The 27,552-nt window shown below is 39.7% G+C and overlaps 1 protein-coding gene across 6 annotated transcripts; it reads left to right on the forward strand.

Moving 5' to 3' along the window:
• Positions 1-27,552, forward strand: ERGIC2 (ERGIC and golgi 2). 6 transcript variants are annotated; one of them, XM_076328832.1, is made up of 15 exons: positions 3,234-3,378; positions 5,334-5,452; positions 5,800-5,945; positions 8,890-8,998; positions 10,993-11,039; positions 12,206-12,276; positions 13,827-13,867; positions 14,589-14,690; positions 16,195-16,290; positions 18,023-18,078; positions 19,065-19,163; positions 20,373-20,470; positions 24,114-24,276; positions 25,160-25,239; positions 26,022-27,552. In XM_076328832.1, the coding sequence occupies exons 3-15, from the start codon at positions 5,840-5,842 to the stop codon at positions 26,085-26,087; spliced, it is 1,134 nt and encodes a 377-aa protein (XP_076184947.1). In that variant the 5' UTR covers positions 3,234-3,378; positions 5,334-5,452; positions 5,800-5,839; the 3' UTR covers positions 26,088-27,552. The 6 variants fall into 6 exon arrangements, with proteins under 6 accessions (XP_076184955.1, XP_076184968.1, XP_076184947.1 ...); XM_076328847.1 differs by lacking the exon at positions 3,234-3,378 and adding an exon at positions 3,896-3,921; XM_076328840.1 differs by lacking the exons at positions 3,234-3,378; positions 5,334-5,452 and adding an exon at positions 1-84.

Below are 27,552 nucleotides of genomic sequence, written 5' to 3' on the forward strand. Positions count from 1 at the left end.
CCTTATCTCCATATTTGCTCTTCTGGACCTGTATTTCCTCCTGCTTCTCCTTCCTAAATGCCACCTCGATGCCTCCACGTTCCGGTAAAACGGCTGCTCTCTCCCCCCAACCTCTGCCTCGTCTCATCCCCTCCGCGCTGCTTCCATCCCCTCCCCACCGCTTCCGGGCTCTCCCGGCCGAGCGGCGGCCGATCCCCCGTCACCCCTGCTACTCGGCCCGTTTCTCTCGCCCTTTCTCGCTAACAGTTTCAAAGCGCCTTTTCAGCCGTCGTGAACCATCTGTGCAGGCGACTGTAGCAGCAGCAAACGGTGGGGGCTTGGGTTTAGTCTCGAAATGTTTTAGCCAGATTTTTAATTTTGTGTGTCTTGCATACGGTTTCCAGCACGTTAATGCTGAAGTGTGTTCAAGCGCAGGTGGGGAATCTGTGCATGTTTACATTTGCTCCTCTTGTTTGGTCTACCATCTTCTCTGTTACTGTCTTTGATATCAATGTGCTTCATAGCCTAATATTCCTGGGATTATTTTTTTTCTGTCCTGCTTCATTTGTGGTTCGCTAAACTGTACAGCTATGAGACATCTGATGTGGTTTCCCCTCTTTGCACACATCAAGGGACTTCATAAATCACCAGTGTTAAGAAGTGCTGGGTTTTTTTGGCAAGGCAGTTGTATTTCTACATAGATGACTGCACTCAAGTCTCAGGGTGCTTTGGGATCTTGTTAGATACCGTAGTGAAACAAACGTATAAAGCAGCAGCTGAGGGGCAGCCCCTGGGCTCGCCTGCACGGCTTGCAGTCGACAGCTGGATTTCTTCTTCCTTCCCTGCTCCCTTCAGGCTCCCAAAAGTAATTTGGCAGGTGCTTATAGGTTGCCACCACTGAGGTGTGATGGGGAGAGCAGGAAACGAACATGCAGGGGCATAAGGAAAGGAGCACAGCTTGAATTAGAATAGTCTGGTAATTGATGGATGCAGCATGATCGCTGTTGTGTCGCTTTACCACAGTACAGTCAAATACATAGTGTCAGTGTAATGCACAGTGTTATCACTATATAATTTTCTTTTTCTTAAATTCTGAAGAATATTTACTGTGTTTTCCCTCAAAAAATCCTATGGAGACATCTGTAGTTAAAAATATGACTATAATGGTGCAAAGCTGCAAGCAGTTTTGTCCCATGCCACTTCTCCTCTGTAAGAGGCATCTCAATGTGGCATTGAGCGCTAGCGCCAAAACCGTTTTTGTCTGTGGGCAGATTGGATTGCTTTAGTTCATAGCCTGTGAGAATATCTCTTGAGCATCTCTGATGCACAGCTAATAACCAGATCTATCGGTTGCTCTGTCCAGGCCTCAGTGCTGAGAGCATTTCAAGGGAAAACAGGGCTTAGCCAGCAAAATCCCTGGCTGCTGAATTATACCCTACAACCATTGGCACATAAGAGCTTTAAGTGCTATAGCTAAAGCTGCCTGCTGTTTCTGAGATGAGGGAAGAAATGTACAGATAAACATATTTTTGGCCTGTTTATTTATCTCTTGTAGTATCATTCTCCCACCCCCTTTTTCTTTCTGACTCTCTGCTCCAGTTGTTATTATAGTTGCCGAAATGATCACAACAGACTGATCAGAATTCAGTGAGAACGTCAGCCTGTTGCTGTATCTTCTTTCCTTCCTTGAAACCCACCGTCTGCCTATCCCTAAAAAGCGAAAAATACTCTTTGAATCTGTTCATACTACTTTCTCATTTTCAGGTTCCTTTCGTTCTCAAATGCTGTAGATACCCAGACAAACACTTGTTTTATTCAAATTGTATATATTTTAGCATGCTGCTTGAGACTCTTTTGTCATTGGATCTACTTTTTCCTCTAAACCATTAAAAAGAGCAAATCTGTATTAATGCTGTGAAACTCATCACTTTGTGTTTCTGAGGTGTGGGTTTTATTTACTTGCCTTGTTATAAAAAAGTACTGGAGTCTTCAGTCTCCTTTCTGATCTATGAATATAGATGTTTGGTATAATGTTGGTTTTTATTTTTTTTAAATCTCACACAGAGCACTTTTCCTTGAATAATTTTGATGTCACCTAAGATGTCGGTACTTCCCAAAAGACATCGAAGGATATAGGAAGATGTCGAGGTTGGGTCAGCTACTTGTGCACTTGTGGGCACAGTGGCAGTAGCATAATGTAACCCCATGATAATTGTCTTTTTAAGACCATTTTGGTAGCAGCGCAGCTGTAGACTACAGGGGACACCAGCATAGAGGAGAATTAATTGCTGCAATTGTAAGGAAAAATCTGGAGATAAACTAACAATGCTGTTACTAAGGGGGTAAGGTTTGTGGTGAGAAGCAGTGCCTTTTTATTAGCTGCACCAACACGGAAAAGAACAGAGATTTTGGGCATAAATGAGCCCTCTTACTTTTTTCACTTCAGGTGTGCAGACTGGCTTGTGAGCTTAAAATCTGTCTTTCCCCACTATTATAGCCCACTGTCTTAAAGCCTTTTCCCTCGTAGTTAACCTAAGAGAAGATACTGCCTCTTTTCAAACATTGCCTGCTTTTATATCTGTAGCATCTAAAACAGTGTTACCACTGCAAGCCAGGTTATAGTGCTTTTCCAGTTTGCTTTTGAAGATACTCGATATACATCACTTCAAACGATCACTCGGTAACTCGCAGCTTTGCAAATTCTTATCGATACCTATTTTCCCCTCTTCAGAGCAGTATGTTCCCTCCGAGTATTACTGTGTTGGTGGCTTTGGACCCCAGCGCTGCAGGAAGCTGCAGTTATCGAGGGCCCAAGACACCTTAAGGATATGCTGCGGGTCTGTGCACGAAGCTCTGCGGAGAAGTGGAGCTGCAGCCCGTATTTCACACGGGCTATGTAACTTACTACGGTTTCGGAGGGCTCAGCCCCCCGGCTGTTCCCGGCTCCGCTCTCCAGCCGGGGCTGGCAGCCAGGGGCTCCAGCGCGCCGCACGCGCGTGACGGCAGCCGCCGCTCCCCCCAAGCCGTACGGGCGGGGAGCAACATCCGTTGTTTACAGATATACGTTGTTTTGCTTACTCCTTCCCGCGCGCCAGCTCGCTGGCCTGATCCTCCCTGAGGCGGCAGCCGCCTTCCGCCGCTGCCCCAGGCCGCGGCGGCGGGCGACGCATGCCCGTGGGGGGGCGAGCATGCGCGCAGGGGGCGCGGGCGGGGCGCCGCCGCCGCCGCTCCCGTCGGCCTGTGCCTCCGGCCGCCGCCGGGCGTCGGTGGCGGAGCGAGCCCGTCCCGGGCCACGCGCGCTGCCATGGTGAGCGAGGCGGGCGCCGAGCAGGGCGTTGCGGCTCCCCTCCCCTCTCCGGCCTCGCCCGCGGCGCTGGGTAACGGCGAGAGAAGCAAGAGGTAGGGGAGGGCGGGGGTGAGGCGGCCGGCACGTTCCGTCCTGTCCCGCGGCTGCCCGGCGCGGCCTGTCCCGTCCCGCGGCTGCCCGGTGCCTCGCTGTGGGCCTGCGCCCGCCTCAGTGCGGCGGCGGCCGGGAGCGCCCGCGGCCCGCACAAGCGTGTGGGCTCCGAGCTGACGGCTGCCTCCCTCGGCGTGGGCAGCCAGGCGGGGGTCGGCCGGCCGGCGCTGGGTGCGAGGCCCCCGGGAGGGGATTCAGGCGTGGGTCCGCTTGGCGGGTGTGGGAGTGGATGTTCAGACGCGCACTGGTGCCGGTAACAGCTTCGCTTCCACGTTGTCCGAGTAAGCAAAAACTGCCCGAGCAGGTGGGTCTGGGTTGTGGGTCACTTCAAGCGGGCGCTCAGGTCTCGAGTGGCGTTTGCGCTATGCTTTTTCCTTTTTTTAGCTTGTAATAGTCTTTTTTTTTTTAACGCAGTTGGCTCTTGGATTCATAGTGTGTTACTTTTGTAGCAATGGATTCCAAATTTTATACTTGGTGTTTCTGAGGTACGTGTGTTTAGACGGGTAGGGGGGGAAGGTATCAGATGTCTGTTGCAGTTTGTTGTGGAAAGTGAATCTGTGTATGTGGGATTAAAGAAACGAATGAACAAATGGGATACTTCTAGCTAGACTACAAAAATCTGCATACTCACTGATGCAGGATGATTTAGAAAGTTTCTTAGTAAAGTGCTCTAAATTCTCTAGGTTTATCTTATACCTCTTTACGGTGTGCTCCTACACATGTGATAGCAGAGAAGACACGGGGAAACTGAAACGGTGCTAAGTTGACTTCAGTGCTGTCTGTGTAGGATAGCAGGCAACCCTGTCTGGTGTTTCCTCTGTGCTAACAAACGTTACGGCTCTAGTCATTGTGTCTAAGCAGCTGCTTTGCCATATCTGTGCTCCTAAGTTTTCCAACTTTTCCTTAAGCTATTCTGAGTGGAGTTGAGGTAATTCTTTAAAACACAATTATGTAGTGTAGTAAGGACAGGACCTTGCTTCCCTGATTTTTTTTTTTTTTTTTTTTGATGCTGTATAACCAAAATTCTGTTCCAGCATCCATCTTCTCTGCCCACTTGTAACTGTGGTTTCTTTGAATCCTCTGCATCACACACAGTATCATTTTGTTGGTCTCTGCAGGCTGACTTGACTGATGCTCCCGCTAGGTGCAGAGTCTGTATCTTCTCACTAAGGTCTGAAGTGAATTTGTGTAGTGAGGAAATTGCAGGCATAGATCGTGATTCTTCACATGTGAACTTCTGTTTCCAGTAAAGCCTATTCCTTTGTTATTGCACAGTACAAAGCCTGCTCAGCACCAGGGAGGGGCAAAGCAGGGAATAGCTCTTGAGTAATTTCACTAGGACACGCTGGAGACTTGACGTGCTCTTGAAACAGGGGAGATGAGTTAACAGATTTTTCTACAAGACGATAATGATGAGAACCATCTCAGACGTTGGCAACATAGGTTAGCTTGCCTGCCTTGGTGTCTTTAAATAGGGGATGATAATATGACGTATTCTCAGAATACAGTAAATACATGATGGTTTTCATAGCTTCAGAAATTCTGAGCAAAGTGTAGCATTTCGTCAGAAGGAAAACAGCAGTGCCAACTTGTTAAAACATACAGCGTATTGGCAGGACCGGGTTATGAGTGTATTTGCATGATTTAGAAACAGTTTAAGACAGTATTTCCTGGGCAGGCTGCTCCTCTCAGCATCCTGCTGCTTAACATATCAACCACTCCAAGCGGAGCAGAGATCATGTCATGGACAAAAAGGATTTTGAAGGATGGAGCTAGGACTTGATACTTAATTTGCTTTGGGGAGCATTTTTATAGAGGAAAAAAATGCTAATTTTATTATGACCATAAAGTTCTACAGCTGTAAAAATGTGAAATGCACTTTTTTTTTTCCCTTTAGCATATAGTATGTGCCTACATTGGCTGAATAAAGGAGCCCAGAGCAGTTTGACATCCTCCCAAGTTTATGCAGCCTATTAGATGTTCCCTGCTAAGTCAGTGAATTCCACGCGTTGTCAGGTCTGTTTAGCAAGCTTACTTCAGGACTGAGTTTGTTGGTTTTTTTTTTTTTTTTAAATTTAAAATTCAATATATCCAATACCAACAAGAATTTAATCGAGAAAGAAATTAGTCATAGTAATTAAATGGTGAATGTGCTGGATGTGGCTGGAATGTAAGCAGCAGTGTCTAGGCCAATTTTAACAGTTTTCTTGAAGCAAGAGTGACCATCCATTTGTCTAGCATGTGTTTCTTGAAAACATATTTCTTAGATTTTAATTGCCTTATTATTGCTTTATAATTATAGCCAGTCGGTTTGAGCAATATTGCGTGTGTCTTTTAATCATGACAATTTATTCTCAAATCAGAGGGAATATATGAAGGAGGAAGTGGAGGACTGTGCTGAAGATGAGGCGACTGAATCGGAAGAAGACCTTGAATTTGATGAAAGAATTGGATGCCTTTCCAAAGGTTCCTGAAAGCTATGTGGAGACTTCTGCGAGCGGAGGCACAGGTAGGCCTTATTGAGGTGCTGACATGAATCATGTTGGCTGTTAGTTCAGTCTAGCATGCTCTGCGAATATAAACTTCAGTAGGAAGAAGACGGGCATCTGTGTTCATTTGAAACTAACAAAAATCGGTTTCTTAATTTCTTCTGTGGACTGACAGAGCTCATCTCCTTCAAGTAAAGACATAGTATCTTATCCAAATAGATGCATTCATCACTCATCTTAAGGGAGATTTTTGTGTAAAACTGGTGAGACTCAAACCAACGTAAAGGTTCACTGTAAAAACCAATTGCAACTGGAAGTGCACTGTGCCAAGGCTGTAATAAAACTTTCTCATTTGTTGTCTGACTAAGCCCTTCTCTCTGTGTCAGGTTTCTGGGTGAGATAGTGTCAGCATCAGCTGAAATGCAGGTTGGATTCAGCTCTATGCTTTCATGAAGGAGGAAAAACATTCTCCAGAGGTGTCTAAGAGCTGGCTAAGTTAAGCATCAGGATGAAGAGCAGCTTTCTAAAGCTTTTTGTCTTGAAGGTGTAGTTGATTTTAAGAGTAAGGAAAGCCCTTTGAAGAACTAAACGCTTTACTCCAGGGCATGTGCTTGTACTGTCCTTATTAGTCACTTGAGCTTCTCTCAAAAAGCTGTAGCTGTAAGAAGTATCTTTTCTATACGTATCTGAACAGAAAATTGTGCCTGTAAGTTGGGTTGTGTTAGAGGTAGCCTGATCTGGAAATAGTGACTTCATCTATTGGACTGTTGGAATTGTTTGCAGTTAGATAGGAAACTGCTAGCAATTAGTTTGAAATGGAGGACAAAAGTCTCTCTCATATGTGTGATTATGTCTGAAACCAGTTGAATAAAAAGTACAAGAAGCAATTGCAATCTACAGGTAAGCCTTTGAAGTCATTACGCCACTTGTGTAGAAGTAAGTATCGCAAGGATCTGTATTACTTTGCTATGTTTCCTGAATTGCAATGTTAATAATTAAAGGAGTATTGTATATAAAATAATCTCTAAGAACTGATTAAATAACTCTTTGTTAATGTTAGTCCCAGTTCCTGAGAAAGCGAGTTGTTTTTATGTTGTAATTCTTAGGGAAAAAAAAAAAATGCTCAAAAATTCTTTTTTTGTAGTATAGCACCATCCTTCATGAGAACCTTGCTTTGGTGAAGGGTACCTTAAGGATTTCTCAACACCAGAAGTTACTTTAGCATTCTTTGGTTTATCCCAGTAACCTTATAAATGACAATATAGGATTGTCTTAATTCTATGCCATTATAAAATTTTAATATAGTATTCCCGTTTCATTCAGGATTAAAGCGCCAGGCTTACTTTCTGGTGCGATGGGGGTGCCAAACATACCAAGACTCTATTCTCAGACGTTCAGTGCCTTAAAACCCATTGCAAAAGAAGTACCGGCCTCTCAAATGGGCTGAGACTCCAGCTCTGGGGCTGGGAGAACCTTCAGAAAAGAGGATCTGTCTTTGGAAATTCTACAAGACTTTATTTTCCTGTTCAGATCCACAAATACCTTTGTTCAGAATTACCCAGAAAGCAGCTATGGCTCTAATTGTTTTCTCGTGTTTGGAGAGACAGTATGGCTCCAGCTCCCCTATTGCATAGCTGGGGTGAGTCTGGCCTACTGGGCTCCAAAAGGAAATTGATAGCCAGAATAATTAACTGATTAGTGCATCTGCTTTCATGGTATGCATTGACAAGAAGGTTTTCATATATATATATATATACGATCGTTACATAGCTTCAGCTGAAAGCTAGGACTTGAAATGTTGCTGATCAATGCAACAGTCAATGCTGCAGCCAGTGGTTTCTTTTCTGATCCTGTAGGACAGTGCCTTTATGTCCCTGCTGCCACCTCTGGGCTGTAGAGCACTGTGTAGTGAATTGAAGCCTGTCAACAACAGGCTTGTTTTTTCTCAAGTTGCCCTTCGCAGACTCCGTAGAAATACTCCACAGAATGCAGATGGAAAACATACACTGTCAATAAGCTGTACAAATCACTACTGTGCTCTATAACTGAAGTTTTTTTCAACTTAACAAAGGCCGTGATTTAATAAAAGGGGCGTGGCAGGTGCTTCTGTGCATCTGTTACTATGTTTCTGACTATGTGCAGCAGGATGATCTTCCCTTTGCCTTGTACAACTTCGTAAGTGTGATGAATAGGCTGCTTTGGAGATAAGTGAGGCGCATCTACCATTAAAATATATCAGTTAGTTTTCTTCCTAAAAATAATTTCAAATCAGTTCTTCACTTATTTAGCTGTTGGTAGAATGGATAGCTATGTGTTGCTTATTGCCAGAGGGAGAATTGTTTGAAATATTGGGGTGGGAGTCCTGACTGTGCAGCTATACACAAATAATATAATCAGGGCACCTTTTTCGAACTGGACAGTGCATATAATGCATATTATTTCTCTTGTCTGCTAGCTGCTTGGCTCTAAAACTAGATATAAAAAAACTTGTTATAAAAACTTAGGTTGTAGACAAGTGGAGGCTTGAATGGACTTCAAGGTGCACCTTGTCCTTTCATGCTTAAATTTAGGATTGAGTTTGCCTAGACCATCCCTGACAGTGATTTGTGGGCGTTTTGTTTTATATGCGGAGGAGGATCTAGCCTGTTCTTAAATCTTCCATGCAGGGATTTCACCACCTCTCCATCATTCTAGTATTTGACTCTACTTAATGTAAAAAGTTCTTTCTTGATGCAAAGGTAGGACTTGTTCTTTTCCCCTCCTATGTAAAAGTAAATACTGTAGATATGAAAACATTTTTCTAAGGGCAGCTCATGGATTTATAAATCAAAGGTACCAGTATTGTACTAGTAATGCTCATATTCTGGAATGTTAGAATTTTGTTCTGCTTATGTTTCTGAATAATATTTCTCACAATCTAAAGTTCGTTGTTTTTTTTTTTTTTTTTTTCTCTTGACCACTCAGTTTCTCTGATAGCATTTACAACAATAGCTTTCCTGACCATAATGGAGTTCACAGTGTATCGGGACACATGGATGAAATATGAATATGAAGTAGACAAGGATTTTACTAGGTAATTTTTATTCTTTATAATTCCTTTTAAAATTTAAGTTGCCTGCATTTCAGGACAGAATAGATTTAAAATGTTCATGTGACTTGCAAGCGGTTTATGATTGAAATTAAAAATGAAATACTAAAGGGACTTGATTTTTCTTCTGTTGATTGATTTGGGTTTTTTCTTTTCTGGAATCTATGAAGAAGAGACATTGAGATTCCTGCAATGAAGAAGTCAAAATGGTGTAGGTTTGTTGGTGGAGTCCCCTGAGGAATTATTTGTTAACAATTCAGAGGACATTGTAATATGTAACTCCACATCAACTATGTAAAGCCACCAGATTTGCATGATGCTTAATCTAGTTTATACAGTTAGTATATTGCCATTATACTTTGTGCTGCTGGAGGTGAACCTTAAGCACTCAGAACTTTGACTATGTTATCTGGAGATTGCTACCGATGTTGTCTCCAGTTACGGCCTCCAAGATCAGCTGAAGATACGTTTGCTGTTGGTTTCATGTGCTTGTCTGGACTGTGTTCGCCTTTCTTCCTGAGGTAGTCAGGCACCCATGACTCCATGTGAAGTTAATGGAGATTTTGTGCAGTGAACACCTTTAAATATCGTGCGTCTGGAACTGAAATAACTTTAAAAGCTGTTTGACTAGTTGCTGTGGTAACAAGTAAAGCTATGTATATTAATTGGATGTCTTGTACATCAGGAATACCAAAGGTTTCTGTAATGAAAAAATAAAAAATATGAGAAATTTGAGAGATGCATCAAAAACTCAAGTTAGAGTAAATCCATTCAGACAGATGGGAGTTTCACATTTAGGTCTTTGCTAAAGTAGGTTATTTCCCTAGTGAAGCTATCACACGGGAAGGATAGTCTAGTGGTTAAAAGACTACTATGGGACTTGGGAGATGTCCTGCTGCAGATTTTCCAGTTTGATTGTGGGCTAATCACTCAGCCTGTGGTTCTGTGACAATTTAAACCAATGGAGGTTGGTATCACTTTAACTTTAACAGGAGAAACCTGTCTACTGACCATATCTGATCCCAAGTTGAGCCAATGTTGAATCCCTTGCTTATGTGTTTTGTTTGTGGTCAGCTAAGTTCCCAGAAGAAGCTCCCTGGAAGTGACAGGACCGTGTGACTATAGTGAGGGGATTTACTCATTATAGTTTAAATGACTTTTGTGAAATTAACATGAAAACCAATAGGAAATGCCCAGAATATTGGGGAATGCCACACAATTAGAATTCTGGTGTGATGGAGTTTTTTGGGGTGTTGGTTTTGGTTTTTTTCCCGTGATGGGAAGAACTACGTTTCACCTCCCCTCATTACGGAAACATTCAGGATAAAGATCTTAACATACAAGGCATTTTGCTACTATAATATGAGAGCATTTTTGAGAAAAGAACTTTCTCCAGAAGCAGTGCTAGCAAAACCAATGATCCTTATGACATGGCAGCATTTTCTGGGAACTGGTTTTAGTAACTTCTCAGCCTGGTCCTAATTCTGATTAGGATTGGAAATACAATGTCCTGTCTTAAGGACAAAACAGGAGGAAGGTGCTCAAATATTTACTCAGTTTTAGATTTGTAACTCCTACATTGTCCTGATCCACTGCATTCTGTGGAATTTATTGCGCTGTTGTAGTTGTGTGGAAAAAAAAATGTGTAAAATATTGAAAACTATATATTCTTAATAAGAGTCTGACAAACTCTTGGGCCAATAATGTTTCCAAAAAATCTGTTAGGAGTTTCATAGTAAAATTCAACAGGGAAATCTGATGCTTTTATCTCTTAAGTTATGACTGGTCATCAGTGCTTTAATAATTAAAAGTCCATCTTGGTTCACCCAAGATGGATGAACAGCTTAAGCTTATATTTATTGGTGTAAATTTTGTTATTTGACTGTGTTTCTGCAAGTAATCTGAGAATTTTAGTAATATATTTCTTGATGCTTGTACTCAATGTTACTTATTAGCTTTTTGCCTTTTTTTCTTTCCAGTAAGTTAAGAATCAATATCGATATTACAGTTGCCATGAGGTGTCAATGTAAGTATTCCATCAGTGAAAGTTTTGAAACACTTTAAAGGCTCTTCGGAGTATGCATTTGCTTGCAATATGGTTGGATATTGTTCAAAATATTCTAACAGTGAGATTTCTTCTGATCTTGATGGCATATGACTCGCTGAAAGAGTTGGTAGGAGATGTGAAGAAAAGTATTTATGCCATCTCATTCGCATGTCGCAGAACTTTGCTTTGTCTGTCAGCAAAAAAAAGATCTGTTGTTCCAGTCTCTCTCTAGCTAGAATATTCTAAAAGCTCATTGTGAGATGCAACTCAGCAGCTGGAATTTATCGCAATTTTTATTTATTTATGAACTTGGCAAATATTAACCTGGTCTATTGTTTAACAGTATTGGAACCATCAGGTAATTTCATCCTCCTCATGGACGCTTTCCCATTTAAAGCCAATGCTTACTATTCTTTTGACATCATTTAGGTAATGAATGATTATTTGTGTGGACTGGTTTTGGTTGTCCTGGACTGAGAAAGAGAGAGAATACTACTTCTACCAGGAATGCAAGCAAATCTTCAAGACTCACTTTTTTGGCTAGGTTAAACCTTGCATTAATTGTATGGTACATCAGTACCATACAACTTGTGTTTGTCTCACAAGTATTAATTCACAAGTCACCTCTTCTTACTCTTAAAATTTATTTTAATACTTTTTCAATTATTTTCCAGTTAGCATAAAAATATTGAAAATTCTGATTTTTATTTTTTTTTTTAATTCTGAGAAATAAACAAAACTTTATCCTCTGTTTTGACTAGTCTTGGTTTGGATTCAGTGCTTATGAAACAGGAAAAAATATTTATGCATAACAGATCCTAGAAAGCTTGTGTATGGGGTTGATACAACATCTCTGAAGGTGTTACATCAGAAAATACTGCAAATCTGAAAAGTTTGTTTCTGGTCACTGTTGATGATACTCTGATAAGATAGGTTGAAAATTAGGATTCTGTGGTTTCCCCCTACCTTGTAGTAATCTGCTTCTTGCCAGATTTGTTTTTTTGGTTTGGACTTCGTTAACAAGGAACAGTAACTTATACTGAAAGTCTACCACTATACTGTGACACTTCATTTCAACTTGAACTTTTTTGTTTGTTTGTTTATGATCATCTCTGACTCAGTATTTTTCTGCCTGTTTAAAATAGATGTGGGGGCTGATGTTCTGGATTTAGCAGAAACAATGGTCACCTCTGCAGATGGGCTAATATATGAACCAGTAAGTTGATTCTTAACCTTTTTATTTTAAAAGGAAATTGCTCTCTACTTGATGTGGAGCACTGCTGGGCTTGCTTGCTTGCTTGTATTTTTTCCCCACAATTGGGCTGCACAGAACCTCCCCCATATTGTCTGATCCTTGAGTGAGGTCTGCAGTGCTCACCCCAGGAATCTGCTAGGGAAAAAGCCTAGCATTGAGATTTCTGGGTGTTCGCTCTCTGCAAATACAGTGGATTTGAATACAGCAGGCTCCCAGATCAGTGCTTCTTAACAAGCTAGTGATTTCTACAGCTAGTCATTTTTACATGTGCAAATTCTAGGGATAAATGCTAACAGTATTTGATATGGAAGGAAAACTATCAGAGCTCTCATAAAAAGAGAATTGATGTAACTGCTTTTTAACTAGAAGAATACTATGATTCTAAAAAGGGGTAGAAAGTCTCCATGATATCCTTATAATATGGAATGGCATTAAAGATTGTAAATTGGGTTAGTATCCTTTTAACTTCTGTATTGTAAACTGGAACTGTGTAAGCCTATGCTCTTAAAGTGGTTTTGCTTGCATAATACAATAAGCTTTGAAGTAATTATGCTGTGTGAAAGTAATTTATCATTTACAGAAAAGCTATTAGAGAATGTAATAATTACAGCAGGAAGTTATATTCTCTAATAACTGAACCATATTCCAAATTATAACAGTTTTGTCCAAATTCCTACTTGTGTGTGTGAGCAGGAGGAGATGACTGAATGGAAGGATGTGCTCGGGAAGGGGAAGGAACTTGTTTTTGTTTGTTCTCCTTGGAACATTTCCTCTTTTTGTCTGGACAGTCATCTCTGTGCTGCTGTAGCTGCTGCATGCTAGCAGTTGCCCCAATGATTATAATCTTAGAAAGAAGAAACTTCCTGTACTTGATCTCTTTTGGCCATAGCTCTGGGTAGGTTTGAGCATTAATTGCAATTGAATTTACTGTCTGGAGTACATCAGTGCTAACAATACATAGATTTGAATTCGGTACAGATGTTACTGGTGATATTCTTGTACTGATTGAAGTGTAGCAGGTCTGGTAGCTTGTCTTAAAGAAGTGCTCAGTGTGGGGATGACCCTAGAAATAAACAATCTGCACCTGGACCCTTGTCTTTCAAAGATTGTTCCTCTGCTTGTTTCATTGCTGTTTGCATTAAAACCATGCATGTCAGTTATATCACTTAGAAGTAAATTGCCATTCAGTGCTTCTTCTAGCCCACGTTAGTCAAAGGCTAGAAGGGCAGAGACTGCTGACTTAAGTTAGGAGAGCTTTAGGAAAAGATGCTGAAGTTATAAATGCAAACAAGTGAATAATTCTGGGGGGAAGGGGCAGAAATTTCCATACTTGAACACTAAATGTATTATTTAAAGTGCAAAGTCCTTTCATAAACTCCACTATGTGGTACCAAGTGTGAAGTTGATTGTAACTCCTCACCCCTTCCCACACCCCAATTCTCTTCTGGGTTTCATGGATGGGACTTCAATGCTTCCTGCACGTTTTATTAGATGTGTTATTTTTGTTTCAGGTAGTATTTGATCTCAGCCCACAACAAAAAGAATGGCAAAGGTAAAGCACTGAGATGCATGCCTATGGTTTGTATTATTTGTACTGGAAGTGACTTCAAGGTACACCAGAGTCACATGACAGAACTATGTCTTGGATCTAACAGCTCCTGTTTGTAATTTAAGGGTGCAAACCTGTGAAAAGATACTAATTTACTTTGCTTTTCTCATGATTTGAGATCTCTGTTATGGAAAAAATTGGCTCTGGACTTACTTATGGAATTGGGTCATGCGGTTGCAAGCCAAGATGTATGGATTCATTCAACTTACGTTTCCAAACGAATGCTTGGTAGCACAAGTTTTAATTACAGGTTCAGACGTGTAACACAGGTAGCTTGGCATCTAAATGTCAAAGCTGAACTAGAGTAACAAATTGGCACATTCTTGCGAAAGTAAATGAGTTTGAGTCTTTCATATAACTGAATTGACACACTGTTTATCATTTAAAGTGGAATAGCTTGGTTATGTGTGTGATTGCTATACTGATAGTCTTGTAATAGAACCTGAAGTTTATTTGGGAGTCTGGTGAGTTTTGATATTTTGGTAACATGCTGCTGTGAACACCAGTGAACACATTCTCAAAGTTTATTGTAACACTTTAATACTGACATGAACCTTGCTAACTTCTCGATTTATAACCCGCAACTGAAGCTGATAATTAATTGTGTAATTATTTTTTTTGTTTTACCGTTGCATGCTTTCGCACTTGTCTGTGTAACCTTTAGGATGCTGCAGCTAATTCAGAGTAGGCTGCAGGAAGAACACTCTCTTCAAGATGTGATATTCAAAAGTGCTTTTAAAAGTGCTTCTACAGCACTGCCGCCACGGTAAGAAAAATGGGGATGTGGTGTCATCATTCCCCTCTCCTCCGCCCTATTTAATTTAGACTTCACATTTTATTGTGGTTATGATTTTTCTTTTTTCCCCAGAAGATAAGGTTGTAAGAAAAGAAGACCTTACTGCTTTTTATAGCATTTTAAAATAGTATACTTGATAGTTGCTTTGGAGAGCTGTTGTTTTATGAAAACTTTTGGGGTTTCCAACCTGGAGAAGGTTTCCAGGTTTTGTGTGTGTATTTATATGTATATATAATACAGACACACACATAAATATACACACACACCTTTTTAGTCCGTTTTCTCTGATGCTTCCTTTTTAATGTGAATTAGTAATGCCAAAGCAATACTAAACAAGTCTTTTTTTTTTTTTTTTTTTTTTTAGATTAAAGAGTATCTTTCTGTCCAGCAACTTTAAAAAAAAGTCCTGCTATTAGCTGTGACTTAATACTTTATGGGTTTAAAAGAATCAACCTTTGAGTAAAAATGTATTTTGTTAGTAAATGCCCTGGTCTAAGACAGCACTGTTAAAATTGTGTGGAGAAACCTTGCTGTTTACACTTTATTCCCGCTACCCACAAAATGCTGAGAGGCTAATGCGTAGAAGGCTTGGTCTGCCTGAATCTAGATGCTGTGTGATTCCCTCCCCCCAGGATGAAACCCTTTCTACGTGAAAGCTGAAATGCCTTTGCCCTTAAAAACAAACAAACAAAAAACCTCACACAAGCAAGCCACAAATAAAACAAACACCAAAAATGCTGTATGCACTTTCCATGTTGTAATCTCCCTGTTTGAGGACTAAATACATCCTTTCTTCCTAAGGCAAGGCTAAAGAGGGCTCAAAAAATCTTTTTTCTCATTTAGTTGATATCTTCAGATTCATTAAGTCCTTCTATGCCTCTATGATACTTGTTAGTGCAGTATTTGAGAAAGTATTTATGCTTGAGACGTGTTTAAAAAAAAAATCTTTTTTTTCATCTCCCTCTAAGGAGCAGATTTGAAAATAGGTTCTGAGTTGTGGACATCCCAACAAGTGTGGGAAGAGGAAGGTTTCATAAAAAATAAATGTTGAAAGCTGTTCTTGCTACAGTGTTGTTAACGTGACTAATATATTTTGTTATGTTCATTGTAGCATTAGAACTTTCCCAACAAACCATTTTTGGTAGAAGTAATTGGGAAAAAAAAAATCTCCAGGGCAGCAAGATATACTTACGGTCTTACGTTTTCTGTTCACATGTTCAGGTATCATAAGTTCGCTTTGTAGGCCAGGTCTCTGAATACAAGTATGAATGAAAGCTTATTGGTTTCATTAGACTGACCTTTATTAGATTCCTCCCCTTTGACCATCCCTGCTTTAATTCCAGAAGAATATGATAAGGAGAGGTAGATGATAATGCTATATCTCTATGCTAGGAAGAAGAAATCTAACTGTACTGCTGTTATTTCTGTTAGTGAGTATTCTCAAGTACTGTTTATGTTGTTTTTGTTTAAACAGGGAAGATAATTCATTACAGTCTCCAGATGCATGCAGAATTCATGGTCATCTCTATGTCAATAAAGTGGCAGGGAACTTTCACATAACTGTGGGCAAGTATGTTCTGTTCAATTCCTGAAAATAAAAAAAAAAAGAATTGACTTCTACATTATATATAGTGCATGCGTGTGTGTGTGTATGCTTTTACACTTTTGAGTTAATGACTGTTTTTTATTAACCTTCCCATACACATGCTTGGTATTATTTTCCATGTGATATCTTTTCTTGCACAGTTAAAAACAAATTTCTTCATAAGTTACTAAAACAATGCAGCACAATGCATTGTTGCATGCAATGTAGTGGTTATGAATTCCAGTGTCTTACAGGATGAAAACTCTTGAAAATAGGTCCTCTGTAAGTCTATGACATGGAGTGGACTGCTTGTACATGCCTCCATTCTTTGGGCCTGTCCAAACTTCTCCTTTCTGTTAGTATACGCTTCACTAACATGGATGAAGTGTAGCTATGTGCCATTTCAGTGCTAACATAGTTAGGGAGCTAAATGCCAGTTCATCTTGATTTGAGGAGAGACTTTCTGATATGCTTTGGCAATGGTATTGGCTTATATACACTGCATACAAACTTGTGTTAATTTTTCTCTGTGCTCTCCAGCTCTGCTGTCCTCACTTGTCTTCCTGCCACCTCTGTCACCAGAGATCTTGGCATGCAATCTGTACTCTCTTAATTTATCCACATGTAATTCCAGCTGCTGTCTTTGTGTGGGTATTTCTCCAAATGTCACTTCTGTCTGGTCTTGTACCACCTCTCTGATTTGCCCCTAGATGTCCAACTTCTTAAGCCGTTTTCAGAGCTGATCATTTCAGCCTTTCATCTGTACTGCCATCACTTCTCTCTCCCTTTCTCTAGTTCTGTAACCCTGAATAATCTTTTGTTTTCCTTTGCTTCCTTTTGCTCATCATTACATTTGTACTTCTGCTAAGTTGCTCTTTCTCTTCTTGTAGGGGTTTTTTTTATGGCTTTTCTCACTGGCTGCCTTCATACCTTACTGCCTGGTTATTTATTGTAGTCCTATCTTGACTGATCTCATAGTCTTTCTCCACCTTCTGTTTGTCCAAAACTTACATGCATTTGGTAACGATTTGACTTAAGCTAAGTAGGGAACGTTTCCTGCATTATTGGCTGGACTGGTAGGGATGAAGTGTGGCTGAGAGACTGTTTTACTTTCCAGACAGAGCTGCACTTCCCCCCCCCCCCCCCCTTTACGCACTGTTACCAGTCTCTGCACTATACTTTCTTTGCAGGTCTACAACCAAGTGTCCAGACCTGAAGTTAACTTGCTTAGTCAGGGAGCAAATACAGAGCATAGTTAACTTGCTTAGTCATAGAACAAGTACGGTAAAGTTTTTGTTAGTCACTTGAGCAGTTCTGCAGCTTTTCATGTGGTAGGCCTTGGTAGCTCTTCTAGTAGCCTAGTGACTTGATGGGTTTTTTGGCATTTCTAAAAAAGCAAGACACTAATTTTGTGTAAGAAGGTTTTCATGAGTCTGATATTCCTGTACCTTGTCATTCAGGCTGTCTGTACTTGACAGTAATAAAAATGTCATTTTTTATATAGATACACACAATTTATATATATATATATATAAGTTTCTAAAATATTTATACATAACATATGTTTATGCACATATTTTTTGTACATATATGTAAAGTATTTATTGAAGTAAAGGGAGAGAGGTAATTTTTGTACATAGTCCTGTTTAGGAAAACTGTGTCTTTTGTGTGGATTCATTAAACAAATTTTTCATAAAACATATCTTACTTTCTTTAGGGCAATACCACACCCTCGAGGCCATGCACACTTGGCAGCCCTTGTAAGCCACGAGTGTAAGTTCTTTCTATCATCTCCACACAAATGAGTATCATTTCGTTCAGACTGCTATGTCCTAATTCATATGTTAACGTAGGTTGCTGTTGTAAAAATGTTCTAGCTGGGCAATTGCATTGTAGGAGAAAGTGAAGAATATTCTTTGCAATGCTACAACTCAGTAGTGACTTACTTTCATACGTTTAACGCTATTAGTATTATCTTTAGGTTGCTTCTACAGTAATGATAACACAGGAATCTCGGATGTATTTTGTTGTAACACAGATACCATACGAAACTCCTGTATTTCAGTCCAAACTACCTATTTCCTGCAAAATCTGGTTTTATATGGTTAAAAATTTCTGACCTTTGTCCTTAGAAACTTCATTTTTAGGTTATGAGTCTAGATACTAAATGTGTGTCGCTGTCATACTTAATGTGAGGCAAGGGTGACTTACTCTGAAAAATGAACTTGGTGTTGGTTAAATCTCCAAATGTCTGTTGATGAATTTATGTCAACACAAGTGTATAATATTACAGAGCTTAAATACCTTTGCAAAATTAGGCAATGTACTAACTTGGTAGTTGCCTTATGCTTCCTCTGTACATTTCATTTATGAATAGTCTTTTTAATACCATTACATACAAGAACCTGAACTGTAGAATAACTCAGTATTTGGCCAACTAGAAATTTCCTGTCATGAAATTTTAACTCTCTTCAGCTCCAGGGTTGATTCAGATAGAGTTATAATTTGTTTTAGAAGTTCTTTTCTAGAGAAATTGAATTTCTTTGTTATATATTTTGGATTTGAGTTTTGTTTGAAACATGTACGTAGATGTATTGATACAGTCACAGGCACAAATCCAATGAAATGCATACCAGTGTTTGAAGTATTCTAACTAATGCATTTTCCAATGTGAGAAATGGGTGCATCTTTTTCTCTGAGAAGAGTACAGAATCTCATAGTTTAAAAATGTTGTTTCATTCCTCTCTATTGTCTTTCAGCCTATAACTTCTCTCATAGAATAGATCATTTGTCATTTGGAGAGCTTATTCCAGGAATTATTAATCCTTTGGATGGAACAGAAAAAATAGCATCAAATCGTAAGTGTTGTGTGTTTAAAAAAGCATCGTTTTCTATATTTTTCCAATAATTACATTTAAAATATTAGCATGTTTCATGAATGTTGTGATTTACAAACAGCATGTCCTGCTAAATTTGGCAACGAGCAATGCACTGTTCAATTATCTATGTGGTATCTTAAATGGACGATTTCTTTTTAATATCACTATCGCTGTGCTTTGCTGTTTCGCTGAATTTGATTCTCAGTTTCTCCCAGATTTGTGTTAAGTTGAAGTTACAGTATGTCTGAACATACTGCAAAGAATTTTGCAGCAGTATGCTACAATGGCAATTCATAGATCTGATTGTTGTCATAACAGGGAAAAATAAGTCTGATTTGGTTTAAAAAAAAATAGCATCAGGAGTCTTGGATTCTACTCCTGTATTTGGTTTGTCACTTCCACGGTGTATTTTGTGAGGCTACTACAGGAAGGGTTTGTGTATCACTTTGTTTCCTCATGTATAAATAAAGGAGTATAGTAACCTACCTTCAGAGCTACCTACGCCTTATCCTCTGACTTCTGTTCCCCATGAGAGTGATCCCCAAAATCTAAAGCTGCTGTTGTCTCAAAGTCAGTCAGTCTGTTGGCTGTTCCAGCCAGAATACTTTAGGGTAGTTGAAACAAATTGCTTCAGTCTATCAGTGTTTGTTCTCTTAGGGAATTGCATAAAGACAAAGCAATCATAAATACATAAGCATGCTGATTACTCTAGAAGAATTCTCTAGAAGTCTGTCTAATCAAGAGAAAAAACGTAACCAGTTTAGAATGGCTTCCAGCATTGTATAGACAATTCAATGGCTAAAATCTATTCAAAGCACTGTCGAGATGTATCATGCAAAATGTGACTGTGTGAAACGTTCAGTTCTAGTGTCCTGGAAAACACTATCTGTGCATTTCATTTGAAGCTTTGAGTGGCCTGACCTTAATGAATCTTTTCATTACATGGGTAAAATGTAAATTGCTCTGAGTACAAATGTGACGTAGGCCTTGGCCATGGAAACTAACTTTGTTCATGCAGATGGTGCTGAAGTAGTCTTGGCGGTGCTGGGACTCCTTGAAGAATGTCCCTAGTGTAAATGGCTTAGCTGATTAACTATTTTAAATATTATTTGTTTGATTTATTTGTGAATGTCTCAGGTGGTCTTTGACTCTCTACTTAATTCAACAGTGAGATTTGTTTTCTTCTAGACAACCAGATGTTCCAATATTTTATCACAGTTGTGCCAACCAAACTCCATACATATAAAATTTCAGCAGAAACTCATCAATTTTCAGTGACAGAAAGGGTAAGTAGACGTAAGAGAAAACCATGCAGAGAAAAAATCGTAACAGTGATTGTTTTTAACAAAAGCTCAAATGTGAAAATGGAGACTTAGTTGTACCGTGGTTTTGAAAACTCCTCTAGTGTGAAGATACTCTTTGTTCCAGTGCACTAGATTTATCTGTAAATAATGTAATACTGATGGTAAAATATATATGCTTGGTGACACATGCTAGCTTCTTGCATTAGTGTTTTGCATCCGTAGATCTGGAGTCTGATATTAGAATTAATGTAGATATCCAGTCATTTCCACTTCACTGGATGCTAGTGGTGGTGGTGAAATCCTGTAAGTTTTAGGTCTGTAATCTCGTGTGTAGCTTTACAAATATTTAATTCACCTTTAGCTTTTTATCCATGTGGGAAGGAAACAAAAAAATGCAGCTCACTTGAATGTCATGAACTTGGTTGTGGAGTGTTAGAAATGGAAACAAAGGTAGTTTGTTTGAAAAACTAATCATACAGAAAGCATCTGTCTCTCAGCTGACTTGTTTAACCTTTGCTGAACCACCAACTTTAATTATTCTCCAGACTAGAGAGCTTCCACTTCTGGGCTTGGAAAGGCTTTTAATTCTGAATCCATAAAGAGAGTAGTTATTGCAGCGTATTACATGGGCAAATCATAAGGTGTACTAATTTTAAAGACCGCTATAAATAAGAAAAAGGCTTTATGTGTACCAGTTACATGTCTCATTTCCAGACACTGAACTCTGTTTTGATCTTTTATTCAAAAGCCAAAGAAAAAAAATCTTTGTGAAAAGTTTAATTAAAAACGACAGATAAAGTGAGAGGTAAGAAGGAAGCCTTGGGTTGAAAGGAAATTCGGAGATTAGGATGGCAGTTCACTGTAATACAGTTTGTGGTGTTCTCCAAGGGAGAACAATCTTTATTTCCTCACAATTCCATGCTGTGCTTCTGTAAAATACATAGCTAGGGGAAGTAGGATAGAGGTGATGTTTTGGGGTTCAACTTGGGACATGCAGACAGCTGAAGGGAAAGGTTCGCTCTAAAACTCATGAAAGCTGGAGTAAAGAGAGGGATGAAGAGGCATTTCATAATGCAATATACTCCCATCTCCTGCTGGTCTAGCAATCTGCTTCATGTTTTCTCTGCAACAACTAAGGCACTCCTTAAACTTCTGGACATCAGTCAACTGCTTATCTTACTCATTGCATTTTTTTCATCTTGTATTAAATTTTTCTCTCCTTCTGCTGTAAAGATGGTTTCTGTCAATTAACTGTGCAGTCTTAGTTAGCTCTTTAATTTTTTCGTGGGCGTGTATTTTTTATGAAAGTTGCAACACGGTCACAGGTTGCTTAGGAGAAAAGCTTGTGAATAGCGGAGGTAAAGGGGCATTACATACTTGCTTGCTCTCGCTGTCTCAGTAGGTAGCCCTGTTGCCTGTAAAGCTTGTTTGTGTTTATCTTTGGAAACCAAATACCCCTAGCAGATGAGCTGGGAAAGGCTATTAAGAACAGTTAAGGCTGAACAACTTAGTGCATTTATTTTATAAGAGTAGGCACATATGCAGACTTGGAAAAAGGTAGTTGGCTAGCCATGGCTAAAACTTGAATACATTGAGGTTTATTTGCCAGTGGTAAACAGACAGGGAAGCAGAGTTTGAAAGGTGTGGGCAGAATCATCTCTGCTATTGTTGATGTTTGAGATACTGTATTTATCTATGTTGAAAAGATTTAATTCTAGCAAGGCTTCACCGATATCTGAGATCTGATGCAGGGCTAGTTATTTTCACTAGGTTTTAGCAACCAATGGTTAAATCTTCTGCAGCAATAGAAGCTAGAAGCAGACCAAAATGGTTTGCGGAAAAAGAATTATGTATCTTTTGAGGGTGAAGTTTTGGGCGTTCTGATTAACTTCGTATTCTTTTTTTTACATTTGACCTCAAAAGACCAATAAGGCTTAGAGAAATAATAGAGGAAAAACAAAAAATTTTTTTTTTTTTTGTGTCCCTTGCCAATGGCAAGGTTCTGTTTAACTACCTTCACTCTTCTCTTCCTTCTTAGTGTGCCTGATCATCCATCCTCTAATGCTGAATGTTGTTATGCTCTTGAAATACAGAAAGCATTCTGTACTGTTTTGGGGTTTTTTTTTGTTTTGTTTGTTCTTTTTTTTTAACCATTGCAAGGGTTCTGTGACCTGTTATCATAACTGATACATTATTTTGGCATCTTTTTTACTTTGGTTTGGTAGCAAAAGAAACAATATGGTTTATGTCAATGTTAGCTGACTGGAGAAGTTGCCTAGTCTATATTTTCCAAAGTAGTGTTCTGCTTTTTATTTTGTACTGTATTCTGCATGTTTTTGAGCACAGACTGTTAAATCTACAGGTGAAATGGAGCTGTGATATATTGCTTTTCTGTTCAGTCTTGCTTGTCTGTCTTCTCTACTCTTACTAGCTTAGACATGGCTGAGTATCTTGAGTCAATTATGTTCTTTTCTGCTGCCCTTGTATATTTTCAGCCAGACTTACCTGGCAGTGCATTTATCAACACCTTTCACTAAACAAAATGGTAGCAAACTTTTGAAAGAAACTTAAGGTTTTGTTGAGGTTTTTTCTTCTGAAACCTTTTTTAAAAAGTAGAGATTTCTAGCAGCCACACTGTCTTCTTTGGGGTCTTTTGGTTTAAGAATTTGGGCAAATGCGAAGAAACTGTAGAAGTTCTTGGATTAGGACTGAGACATCTGATCTGTTCAGAGTAGTCATGGTGAGTTAGTTATTATTTTTATCGAGGTGTATTTCTTGCTGTGTGACTGTTGTCTGAAATGACCTGACTGACAAAAATTTTGAAAAGAGGCTTGATACCGGTATTCAGTTTTCAGACCCCAGAAATTTTGATCTTTTTCCTTTTTTTTTTTTTTTTCTTTTCCCCTCCATCAAAGTAATGGATTATGGCATGTGTGTAAGTATGCACTGAGGAAGAAAAATGGCAGTGGTCTAACTTAAGCTTCTGAATTTCCATTATGGTATACTCTAGTTTAGTATACTTTTAAGAAACAGCAACTAAATCCTCTGTGGCATGTGAATCTAGAGATATGCTCCAAGGAAGAAGGAGGATGAAGCCTAATGAGTCTTAGATGCAGTATGTAGATTTATATACACCCTTTGGGAAGACTGCTGTAGCTAAGGCTGTTCAACATCTTAAATGTATCCTGAAGATCTTGTCCTGATTTAAGTGATTAATAGTAGTGCATAAAGTAGGAAGAGTTGGGGCACTGTATTATACCAGTGCACTCACTTGAATTCACAGGCTAGACCAAGACTGTGGCACTTATCTTCATAGGTACCAAAAGCAACCTAGTTATAAACATCCTTGTTTAAAGGACCATGTAGGCAAATCTTGAGGGGATAGTACCACAGCCTGATAGTGAACATTGATACACAGCTCAGAAGACCGGTGACCAGGAAAGTAAATTGTTACTTAATGATGTTTGACTTTTAGAAGGTATTGGCCAAAGGTATCTTGATGTTCCCTGGTCTTCTGTTGATTGCTAACTCTGATTAAGTAGCTCTTTGTCATGCTGTCTATTAAGATTGTTTTCCTTGTGACTAATAAGAAGTGACTAACTTGTGTTTCTCTCTCCTCTTTCAGGAAAGAGTAATTAACCATGCAGCTGGCAGCCATGGGGTGTCAGGAATATTCATGAAATACGATATCAGTTCACTTATGGTGACGGTGACAGAACAACACATGCCTTTTTGGCAGTTCTTAGTGAGGCTCTGTGGCATTATTGGGGGAATTTTTTCAACTACAGGTAACTATCAGTGCTTTCCCTCTTAAGTTCTACCAGAATTTTGTTTTGGTCATGGTGATTATGTTATGGATAAATTACAGGGGAGTCCTGAACCTCTAGCAGGTTTAAGATGAAGTGCCCATTTGTGTGCACTGAAATGTGCAATGAAAGCTACTCCTTTTTGGTGTCCCAGTATGCCGTTTCTGCTGTTCTGAGGGCCTGTTGTTTCCTTTTTGGTAACTATAGCATAGTTTATTTACTTCTGGAAGAGCAAGGAGATAGATATAGATAGATGGATACACACATATATATACACACACATACACACACACTCTGCTGATATTCTGTGTATTTCCTATAGTTGGGATCCAGTGCTAAATCAGTGCCAAAAGTTGAGATAAAATTTCCATCTGAAGTAATTGGGAGGATTTTCCTTGTGTAACTTGTCAATGTACTGCAAGATTTGCTCCTTCAAAGAAAATAAACTAAGTTGAAAAGACACGATTCACATATTAGTCAAGATATAATAGAGTATCTTGATTACAAGTTATTTCTTTTCTTTGCTTTCACTTGAAGAGAGCATAGTAAAGAGACCTTGAACTAAGAGCTCTCTTTCAAAGTAGGTATTTCTGTCCCACAGAATGTATTTTCATCCATGAAAGCCAGGCAGAGGGAATTACATTTGCTTGGATAGCTTTGGTTTTGCTATTACTGATGCATTTCAGAATGTGAGAATTCCCCCTGCCCTTGATGTTTCCTTTTTTATGTTAATTTCTCAGTGTTTTACATACCGGTTTACTGCACTGTATCCCATTTACGTATCATGTAGAGTTTTGTTGTAATACTTCTGTAAATACTACAGTTTTACTACTTGTGACAATTTAAATCTTGTTTGACGTTGCAGGAATTTTACATGGCTTTGGAAGATTTGTAGCAGAAGTTATTTTTTGCCGTTTCAGACTGGGCTCTTACAGATCCACATCGGTAAGAAAAACCCTAAGTATTAAATAAGTGGTACAGCTACCTGAGGATGGATGATAAGGACAACTTTGGGACTCGGTGCCAACAGAATTTAAGATGCTTGCAATAAACCCTCCCCTTGACATACATATAAGCAGAGATTCAGCAGCTTTTAAAAATAGTTGGAAAGCCTAACACGTAAGGAAGCAAGGTGTTTTCGAAGAAGCTGAATTAATGAAACTGAGTCTCTTAAGAGATTTCTCTGCTACATTCCCTCCATCGTCCTTACTATATTCTTTTTATTTTCATACTGCTACAGAAATTACATGTTTTCCCAGGCCTCGTCAGTCTCCCTCACATATTCTTCTTCTGCTTGGCCTGCTGACCGAAGAAGAGGCGCTGCGTGCTGCAGGGGTTCAGTGTTGCTACTGATTAGCCTGCAGGCTACTGCCAAGCAGTGTGAAAGAGCTGAGCAGTCTTTACCTTTCCCTTCATTGGGCATCAATAGGATTGCTCCTCTAGCAACTACTCGATTTTATTTTACTTTTATTTTTCCCATTTAAGCCTGTAGGTAGCCTTTAAGACTTCTGCCTTTCTCAAATTTGTTGAAGTTTGCCAGCTGGCAAGGTTATGTGAGTGGGGGGAGAGGAGGGAAGGCAAGCAGATTTGTGTAATTTTTGTTTGGGAGACCAGGCAAAAGACATACAAGAAATGCCCAAGAATAAAGAAGTGTGTGTTTTGGGGGAGGGAGGGGAGATTCTGTTTCTGGACAAGCCATTAATAACACTTTGTTTTTGTTTGACTAGGTCCCACTTCCTGATGGCCACACAAGCAACCACTTACCTCTAATGACAGACAATAGTATGCATTAGCCTCCTGAGAAAACTTTCTTTCTTCCTGCCTGATACAGAAGACATTTTTTTATAATAAAGAAAACATTGTGCAATATGCTGAGACAGTGCTGATGGGCAGCAAAAAATGAAGCCTTTACAAAAACCCAACAAAACAATTTGTGTAATTTTTTGTCTTTCTAAGTGCACATGGAGTCATAGGAGGCTGTGAGACCAGTGAGGTGGACCATCTTCTGGACATTAAAGGAGCGTTGCTGCCAATACAGCATTCGTGGTCGAACTGAACGTCTTTGTGATGACTGCCACTGGCCACTGAAGCACCTTAGTGGTCTTGGTTCTGTGCCTGGGAAGGCTAGCAGACTCCGAGGAGAAGAGAGTACAAGTGGGATGTGTGGAAGGGCCGGGCAGCAGGCAAATAGGGACAGTAATAGAGCTGGGGTTTCTCTTATGTCTGCAAACTGGGGTTTGGGTTTTCTTGTTCTTTTGTAATGGTGGGGCCGGGGGCTAAGTTGCTATTCTTACAGGTGGGGAGCGATCCTAGAAAATCCCGAACAAGAGGGAGATAAGAGAGAACTCGGGGAGTAAGGTGGAGCCCAAGCCGTAATGTTGGTCATAGCCGCTGCATTTCTGTAGTCCCACCGTTCCTTAGTGGAAGAAACGTAATGCAGAGCAGAGGAGTTCCTCTGTGTGTTCACACAGCCGCTTTGCCAGCAGTGAGAATATCGCTTCGGGTGTTGATGTGGAAGTGCCCAAGGACTCTGAGAATGGGTGCCAGTGTGCACAGTTTTCTGGCTTGGAATAAGAAGCCTTTTAAATAAGGCGTTTGACTGTAGTTTTGATAAAAGGCAAGACTCCCTAGCAAAAGATCAGGAAATCTTTGTACGCCTCTTTTTGGTAAAGAAATTGCTTTGATGGAACCTTCGTTGTACCCTTGCTGCTAGTATGTAAGCCATGGTATGTAAATCCTGGGGGGGGGGGAGGAAAGAGAGCAAGAAGCTCTCTTGCTTTGGTTCAGCTAAATACTGCAGAAACATGGAATTCAGGGCAGTTGGGAGGTCTGCTAGCCCAGGCGGCGAGTGGTGGAATTGGTAGTAGGTCACTTTAGGGAATCTGAATCATTTTGCTGCAGACAAATTATAGGGGATCTGCAGAATTAATTCTTATTGTTCATGAAGGTTTTTGTAAAATAAATGGAGAGCAATATCAGTTTTATATTGTAAATATGCTACTGAGAATGAATGTTATTAATGCAGACGGTGCTTTGAGAAGCTGAGCATCCTCTTACTGCTGAACTACTGGCACACACCTGTGGTTAAACAGTTACTCCACCAGGGTAAAAAATCAGTAATATGATTCCTTCTCAGCAAAACTGATTTAATAATGTATTAGGAGATGATCCTGACCCTGGCCTTATTCACCATGGAATGAATATTATAATTGAGAGATCTAATTATGGAAAAATAAAAATCTCTGTGGCGTTGTCAGA

Source organism: Aptenodytes patagonicus, chromosome 1 (assembly GCF_965638725.1).
Source record: "Aptenodytes patagonicus chromosome 1, bAptPat1.pri.cur, whole genome shotgun sequence".
Taxonomy (NCBI): domain Eukaryota; kingdom Metazoa; phylum Chordata; class Aves; order Sphenisciformes; family Spheniscidae; genus Aptenodytes; species Aptenodytes patagonicus.